We start from the raw sequence: 9,537 nt of genomic DNA on the forward strand, positions 1-9,537 counted from the left end.
CACGTGAGAATAAAGAAGAATGTAGGTGCAGCACGGACAGAATGAAGCTGCTGCAGAGGAAACTGGAAAAAAAGGGTGGGGGAGACGGAGAAGAAATGAAGAAAAAAATGTGTTTCTATATGACCCGGCTGCTCATATTTTCTGGGCTCAATATTCTCTTCAAGAGCCAGGGGATGCCAGAGAAGAGTTTAAAAGTGGACAATGGGATCAGACTTGTGATTTTTAAAGAAATCACTGACTGAAAAGCTCTTTCACTCAACATGTCAGAAATGACAGGGCAAGACTGTCTTCCCCTGACAAACACACGGGGCTATAGAAAAAGCAGCCTGTGAGGAACCTGCTCTACCATTAGCTGAAAGGGTGTGTGGCACATGAGAAACACTTGCTGCATGCCGAATTGACTGCTCTGGTCCCCACAACGTCTCTCTGGAGTATCCCTAACCATGCGTCAGCTCAAAGTCTCAGTCAAGTAAACTCGCCTAAAATTTCAGCATATCGTTTTGCAAAAACTAAATAAATTTCATGTTGTCTTTCTGCAAAGCTGCTAATCCTAGATAGAAAGGAACACGCAGACGTGGGCGTCATGCGCTGACCAGGTGAAGTCCCGAAACGCTGCAGAGCTGTGGCTTTCCCACCTATCGACAACCAGGCTGTGGACAGAGGGCAGGCAGCCGTGTGTAAACGGCTGGCCCCAAAAGACGTCCTTCTGTCCTAGAATATTCTACGTAGAAAACGGTCAGCAAGGTTACGGCTCATACATACGAAAAGTGAGGAAGCTTTGTCTGAAAAACATTCAGAAAAACCTAGCAGAACACATAACCCAAACCAAGATAAGAAGCGGCCGAAGTGTCTGGGCTCGGGACACACCGCGGCCCCTCATCCCATGTCTGGCTGCATTCCTTGCTTCGCCATTTTGTGGGCAGAGTCCTAAGCAGGAAATGCTCTGAAGTCTTCCACACCAGGGACTCTGTTCCACCTCAAATGTGTGTGTCCCTTTACCCTCTTGGGTGACAACATAACCAGCCGTGTGCAGATCTCTGCTCCACTAGTCCACCTGCCACTTGAGCTCACAGCTGACCTGCAGAACCATGCACGCGCTTTGTGCAGAGTCAGCACGGTGCAAAATTTAACTGGATAAACTACAATGACATATTATTTGACCTTTAGAAAGTCACCAAGCCAGCATCTAAGTAACACGCAGAGGAACACAGAAGTCAGACTTACTCTGGGGCGACACATCCATGCTGCGGTGTGACTGTGAGACAATGCGCTGGCCAGCACAGCTCAAATCTCAATAACCTCACAGAGTTATTCACAATCTGAAAACATTCAGTTTTTGCCATGTCACCTATTTGGTCAGATAAATAAAATGTTACTTACATTTAACAACAGTGAAAAAGACAAATGTTAACAACTAATAAACCAGCACCCTAAATAGATATATGAGTATGCTACTGCTTTCTCAACTGCACAATTACAGAAATTTCCAATCCTTGGTAGTAAACAAAAGGAAAAAGGAAACCTGGAAATCGTCACTGCTTGGTCTTAACCTGAGCACACACCTGCATAGCGGATTCACTCTACTCTGCACCAATGCTGTATCTCTGTGGGCAGGGGTGTGGCTCTGCCATTGGGGAACTGGGAGCCTCGCTGAGGAGTGTGGCCCTGGGACAAGGACTCTGCTCTAGGCAAGTCTGAGTGGGATCTCCAACAGTGGAAGCAGGACCTGGGCAAGGCACAGCTCAATGTGCAACAGCCCATGTGTGTCTTGGATGGGCCATGGGTACAAAGGGAGTACAGGCCCAGACGCCAGAACAGACCTCTGAGGTGTCACAGCTGACATACTCACAAGGAGAAGGAGCTACTAGAATCAAGTGCTCAGGTAGGACAGTCCACGGCTCTTCGGAGGCCGGCTGATTCGGAGGCGGGCGAACCGCCTGTGAGAGAAGAGGAGAACCTTGAGGACCTTTGACTGGTAAAACATCCAAAGAGACGTTGCCACCATGTCTCCCAGAAGCTCCCAAGTCGCTAAAAAATTATTTAAAAATGAAAAGTTAGACAAGAAGAGACAGAGAAAGAAGTTAAAATGATAAAAGGCCAGATTGTATCACATATTTTATATTAATTCTTCATAAATCTAAAACATTAAGACAAAGTTAAAAGTGCATTATATATCAGGTATTTTTTAGCGAATAAAAATTATTCATATTGCGTATAGTTTACAGTGTGTATAGGCTGGGTGTGGTGGCTCATGCCTATAATCCCAGCACTTTGGGAGGCTGAGGCGGGAGGATCACTTGAGGCTAGGAGTTTGAGAACAGCCTAGGCAACATAGCAAGACACCACCTCTACAAAAAGATAAAAGAAAAATTAGCTGGGAGTGGTGGCAGGTGTCTGTACTCCCAGCTACCAGGAAGGCTGAGGCAGGAGAATTACTTGAGGCCAGGAGTCCAACCTGAGCTACACAGCAAAACCCTGTCTTTAAAAAAAATACATGAAGTATAGGGGTGACAGGGGTGGCTGGTTGCACTGGGACTTGCAGGAACAGTCAGCCAGTCTAGATCAGCAGCACTGGGCTCAGGGAGACAGCCGTGCAATGGAAAGATTAGTTAAAAAATAGGAGGATTAAGTAAAAATGTAAATATATTGAGGATAATGGGGCCAGGGTTCCCAGTACTAGAGAAAAGGGTATAAATGTGGAAAGGCTCTGTGGTGTTAGACTAGAATTGGAAGCTTCAGAGGAAGCTTAGTTAACATATTTATAAACACAAGTAAATACAGAAGTGTATTTACTTTGTGTATTAGTCCACGTTTCCTGGGTTTGTCCACAGGGAGAGCCTAGAAGCAAGGGTACCTCAACAGCATGAGTACACCTAGTGCCCGCACCCTGGTTTCTAACACCATTCTCTACTCAGCTTCTGAGAGAAATGGTTATTCCGGGGGCGGGGCGGGAGGGGAGCGCAGGGAAAGTACAGGATGAGCCTAAACATCCTGTTGTGCCAATGAGTAAGAAAGTGCTCAAAGAAGGACGGGGGACCCATCAACAGGATCGGAAGCCACAATGCAACGCAGGACCAAATAACGACAGTGAAGGACCAGAATGCAACGCGGGACCAAATCACCACAGTGAAGGACCAGAATGCAACGCGGGACCAAATTCACACAGTGAAGGACAGAATGCAACGCGGGGACCGGAACCTCACCACAGTGAGGACCAAATGCAACGCGGCGACCAAATCACCACAGTGAAGGACCCACACTGCGCCCACAAGCCCACTCCAGCATCAGTGACTCGTTACACAAAAGGGCCAAAAGCAAATCTCTTCCGCACAGGAAAAAGCCAATTAATACATGTAGAAAGATGGATTAGAAATCACCCTTCGGTAACCATGATGAAGATAATTCAGGCAACACGCATCAATGGATGCTCACAGTTTGATAAGGAACAGATAATCATGATCTTTAAGGAACTCCCTCTAAGATATTCATCAGCTTTACAGTGGAGAAATCTGGCAGGCACCATTTTTAACTAAGTGATGAAAATAGTATTAGTGATAGGACAAATTAGCATTGTACACTGCCTGAGAAGGTGCACTGAGAAAACAAACAGCGTCATTCCTGCCAGAAGTGTGAAAACGGAATCTGCAAACTGAAATTGCGGGATGTTTTACAAAGTAACTGGCCTGGACTCCAAAAAAACATCAAGGTCATTGGTAAGAAAGGGTTAGCAGGTGGCCTGCAATCTATTTTCTCATTTTTACCAAGGAATGTTCAATAAAAAAGAAAGGTGATTTGGTGAAATCTGCTGGTGATCTTGCTAGTGACAGATCTCCTAGCAAACACACCTAATGTCCTTATCTATGGAATGCTTTTTGCAAGATGTATCTGCTCTGTCTAGAATTATTTGTGGTAAAGAAACCTGAAGATTCTGATTTGATGGGATACAGTTATTTGAAAATTACCACAAAAGTTATATGATTATCAAAGTGCAAAATAGAACTCTCATGCTCAATACAGCTCCTCCTTTCGGGTAAGCCATGTAGCACATGCACAATTTAGAGACCTTGTGTCAAAACTGAACAAGAGCTCAAGTATTAATGCAGCCAAAAGGACCTAGGAAGTGCCAATGCCAGTCCCAGACTTCTCCAGGCTTCACCTAAAATTACTAGTAAGCTTAATTCTGGCTGAAGTCTTTGATTTCGTGGATCTGATACAATAATCAAACCCTCTGTATTATCTCAGTCAGGAAAGATAAGGAAAGGCTAAGGAACTCTATTCTGAAAGAGAGTAAGCAGACTGTAGCATGTGATGTTAGATTACATTCTGGACCAGACAGGAAGCGGCAAAGATGAAGGTTATTTTTTGTTGTTGTTTTGTCATTTAACTATAATATAAAGGGCATTATTGGAACAAACAATAACGTGTGGATGGAACCTGTGGACTAAATGATTGTAGTGTATTGCTATTAAATGTCCTAATTTGGATGAGTTTTCCAGGGCTATGTAGGAGACTGTTTTTTTTTGTTTTGTTTTTGAGACAGAGTCTTGCTCTGTCGCCCAGGCTGGAATGCAATGGCTTCATCTCGGTTCACTGCAAGCTCCGCCTCCCGGGTTCACACCATTCTCTTGCCTCAGCCTCCCCAGTAGCTGGGACTACAGGTGCCCACCGCCATGCCCAGCTAATTTTTTTTTTGTATTTTTAGTAGAGACGGGGTTTCACTGTGTTAGCCAGGATGATCTCGATCTGACCTTGTGATCTGCCTGCCTTGGCCTCCCAAAGTGCTTGGATTACAGGCGTGAGCCACCAAGCCCGGCCGTAGGAGAGTGTTTTTAGGAAATTTAGGGCTAATTGGTTATCATGCCTGAAACTTACTCTTAGATGATTCAGAAAAATGTTCCATATAAATAGAGGATGATAAGGTAAAGGTGGTAAAACAACGTGAGTCTGAGTGCAGCATATATGGGAGTTCTCTGCACTATTTCTAAACTTTCCCGAAACTTTGAAATTATTTCAACTTAAATTTTAAAATAAAGGTGAAATAAAAATTTTGAGACAAAATAATAATAATAGTAAAGTACAGGAAAAGAGATCAGCTTTGCTACGAATCGAATCATCCTGAAACCTGGCCATTTATTTTACCTTGTAGATTCCAAGCTAGCTTTGGAAGAAGGCTGAAGGAATTCTCTGCTAGAAATGCAATCTCTGAATTCTCCAATTACTGAAAGTATAATTTTACACATGCTTCCATAAAAGAGCTGAACATCATTAGGCCGTTGGGGAAGATCATATACTGAAATAGAAAATAATGTTTGAAATACATTAATGTTCACACAAGCACACCACAAAGTAACAGATACATTTGTATATTTACAGCTATAGAATATTAGTTTCCTGGGTTGGGGGAGGTGACATTCGGATTAGTAGTATACCTCCTGGCACAAAATTACAGTCAATTCAGCACCAGTGGCTGACAGCTCAGACTTGGAACCTGAATTTGAACTACCTTTGCCACTCATTTACTTTGTGACTTTTGGCAAGTTACTTAACCTCTCTGAACTTAGTTTCCTCAACTATAATATAGAGTAACGATCTGTATCAGGGGTTGTGAGCATTAAAATAAGAATGCTTTTGCAGATATATTCGGCAACAAACACTTATATGAAGCTTAATGTAGACATTGTTCTAATCCCTTTATATATATTAATTTAGTTAATTTTCAAAACAATTCTTTGAGATAGGTACTGTTACCCTTACTGCAAAGAGGGAGAATCTGAAGCGCAGATGTTAAGGGTCCATGATTTTTAAGTAGCAGTCTCACAGACATTCAATTTAAAGTAAATCTAGAAACCAGCACTACTAATATAATTAGATTAGTGAAATAGTATTCAAGATTAACATCTCTAGATTAGGCCACCCAAATTTGTATATACAAGAAATGTTAAATTAGATAGTCTTTGAGTATCATATATTTTGACGTGGAAATTTTAAAAGAACACAGTAACTATAAATTTAAATTTATAACTTAACCAAGACTCCTGACTGAAAAAGTTTAAATCAACTACAAAAATATGTGCCATAAATTACACATTTTGTAAAAGCAAGACTGTTACAAATCCTTGGAATAGTAACATGCTCAAGGAAATGTTACTGAAATTCATCACATAAAAGCCTCAAATGCAGTGTACTCACAGGTGATCTATGGTACAAACCAAGAAATAAAGTGAAACTGTTTTCTCCATTCATCTGGACAATAAGCATATAATTGCAAGGAATACAATATTCCTTGAGGTAAAATTCTGGTGTCCCAAAGACCTGGCCTGAGTCCCAGCTCAACCCCATCTTGGATGGGTGATCTTGACAGCTACTTGAGCTCTTGGTTGGCTGTGTCAACACAACTCTTAATACAATATGTGTACTTAATTTTTGGATATGCAGCTCTACCTGGAGCATTCGCCCTTATTCTGGTCTCATCTTCACCTTACCAACTCCTCCTTTTTCTTCAAGTATACCTCAAGAATCATCTCATTCTAAGTGAGGTGCCCTCCCAGATTTATAAACACAGCTCTCTCTATCACAGCACTTTTCACATCACACCTGAGTCATCTGTCTTCCCCTGAGTCTGTAAGCCCCTCACGGACAAGGACTGCATCCAGTACCTCTGCACCCAGTGTCCACAGACCTACTGGCACTCTGTCTTCTCAGGATGCATCCACCATTCAACAAGAGGACTGTTGTCGTATGGGGCTATGCCACCTTCTGAACCACTGCAAACTCTGGCTGCCTACAGTCTTCACCACAGTCGCACCGTGTTACTAAGTGTTAGTGTTCCATCTCCATAGCACACTTCAGCTTATCTCGTATTTGGATCCTTCCTTTGAGGAAGAGGTGGGGCTGCAGTGGGACTGATGGGTCTTCAGTTTCCACTTCAAATCCAAGGTTTTTTTCCTTTGCTCTGGTCCCCTAGCACACTCCTAACAAGTCCATTTCAAGTCTTTTCGTCACTTTTAACTAACTCATCCTTGTCTTCCCTTTGAGCAGATGATCTAGACACCCACTTATTGAAAAGTTCACAAACTATTCAACATCACCCCTACCAAGGCACAAATGTCCTTTTATCACTTCATATTTCAGAAGCAAAATATAATCCATCACGAAAAAAGTTGAAAATAAAAACAGGGAAAAGCTACCACCTGAAATTTACCACCAAAACTAGCCATTTATTATTTTGATGTGTATATGCCTGTAATTTTACTTATGTAAATATATGTAATAATTTTTAGCAAAATGAGATCTTACTACGCAAACTTCAAAAAGGTTTTGTGATAAATGAAGAGCTTTCCATGTCATTCAGAACAGATTCATATTATTGTTCTAATGGCTTCAAAATACTCTACTGTGGCCGGGTGCAGTGGCTCATGCCTGGAAAACCCAGCACTTTGGGAGGCCGAGGCGAGGGGATCAAGAAGTCAGGAAATCGAGACCATCCTGGCTAACGTGGTGAAACCCCGTCTCTACCAAAAAATACAAAATAATTAGCTGGAAGTGGTGGTGGACACCTGTAGTCCCAGCTACTTGGGAGGTTGAGGCAGGAGAATGGCGTGAAACCGGGAGGCAGAGCTTGCAGTGAGCAGAGATCACGCCACTGCACTCCAGCCTGAAGGACAGAGCAAGACTCCGTCTCAAAAAAAAAAAAAAAAAATTCTACTGCATAATTAAATGACTCCCTATTCTTGGGCATTAAGGTTACTTCTAGCTTCTTGCTATTATAAACAACACTATGGTGAAAATCTGTATACACATTTTTACACAGTCTGTATGTCTCAATATATTTATATTTTGTAGGAATAATAAATATTGTTAAATATTTGAAATGTTTAGTGTAAACAGGGCTAACCATCTAGGTTAGTGTAACCTTATTACTATCTATTTTGAAGATTTTTTGCCACCACTACATCTTCCATAAATCTTACAATAGGCACGATAGGACAGTAATCTCAAAATGAGTACGAGTTTGCAATCAAATCTAAGTAGCAATTAATTTGATTTAATAATGACCATTTTCTTCTTCCTGTTTACAAGGTTGCCTAGAGAATAAGTGCAGAAAGTATTAGTAACATGTAACATTTATACAGCAGCAAAGCTCTTTCATCGAATCCTTGTAACAACTCTGTATGGATGAAAAGCTAGATGTTGCTCCTCTTCCCATTTACAAGATAAGGAAACTGATATTCAATAATGTAATTTGTTCAAACTCATACAGCAGGGCTGTGGCTCAAACTCTGCCTGACACTGTATCTAAACTAACACTTTCTTCTTATATCACATCACTGGACCTAGATAATACTATAAATGACCCAAAAGATTTAATACATCAAGACACACCGAAATTCTTACCTTCAGTTACTAATAGCTCATCTTGAAATGCTTCAACAAAATTAATGTTTTGAAACACACTGTGTTCTGGAAGTATCCCTTTTATCATCTCTGGTTTATGTAACAGGGCCCTGGCATGAGAGATTTTTTTTTTTTTATTTAAAAGTGACATTATATATAAAATAACTTTAATTAGATTTTCACTAATGCATTTGGCAAATCCCACTACTACTGAAATATCAGTACACAGACCTTACACCTAAAAGAAAAACCTGTTTTGGAAGTTCCCTCAAAATTTACACATGGTAATAAAATTATCAGTTTCAGTTAAATATTAACATCAAACAAGAATTTCCTAAAAGAAGAGTAAAACTAGATTCTTTTCAGGTCCTACATTTTCATTATTTGTGATAATGTGGTCATAGCTAGAAATTTGTCTCAGAACACAAAAGAACATGCTAAAAAATGGGAAGATTTGAAGGGGAATATCTCAATTACCATATAACTATGTTTATCTGGCTCCTTCCAGAGAATCTAAGGTGAGAACACTGAAATGTAAATTTCTCTATAATACTCAGATGTCCACAAAGAAAATCTCACTACTGTAATTTTATGTCAAAGAGGAGTTTGAAAACAATACGCTGACTTCTATATCCCAATTAAGAAAAAGAAAAACATCAGAATACCCCATAATATGATTTCTCCAAATGTCAGTTTCTATTTCCAAAATACTTAAATAAGAAACAAAACCAGGTTCAAAGGCAAGCTTTTTATTTGGTCTGTTCTAACATCATGTAGCAAGCCGCCATTAAATTCTCTCTTATAAAACATTCCAATGACCCTCAACAAATTAAAAACAAAACAATTTCCCAAATTCTGTATCAGAATAAAACACAGCCAAGCACAAAGGGTTGGAAGGAGACAGGCGTATTCCTCCACACCCCCTTTCTAACAATTTCTTATTAGCAGGTGACACACCATGAGCTGCACTCATCCTGTGTTTAGGTCCTTTAGTCTAGGAAACTACACTTTACAATGAGAGAATTCCTATCTTTAAATCACACCTAGCCGGGCACGGTGGCTCAAACCTGTAATCCCAGCACTTTGGGAGGCCGAGACGGGCGGATCACGAGGTCAGGAGATCGAGACCATCCTGACTAACAT

At 40.9% G+C, this 9,537-nt stretch overlaps 1 protein-coding gene across 1 annotated transcript in view; it reads right to left on the reverse strand.

The window, feature by feature from the left end:
- Positions 1 to 9,537, reverse strand: part of CEP192 (centrosomal protein 192) — a 140,514-nt gene that overhangs the window by 25,736 nt on the left and 105,241 nt on the right. Inside the window, 4 exon segments of the mRNA XM_017877480.1 lie at positions 1,225 to 1,348; positions 1,850 to 2,028; positions 5,140 to 5,290; positions 8,395 to 8,504. Coding sequence (XP_017732969.1) covers positions 1,225 to 1,348; positions 1,850 to 2,028; positions 5,140 to 5,290; positions 8,395 to 8,504 — 564 coding nt within the window.

The sequence above is a fragment of the Rhinopithecus bieti genome, unplaced genomic scaffold, assembly GCF_001698545.2.
Source record: "Rhinopithecus bieti isolate Rb0 unplaced genomic scaffold, ASM169854v2 scaffold_11273, whole genome shotgun sequence".
NCBI classification, from domain to species: Eukaryota; Metazoa; Chordata; class Mammalia; order Primates; family Cercopithecidae; genus Rhinopithecus; species Rhinopithecus bieti.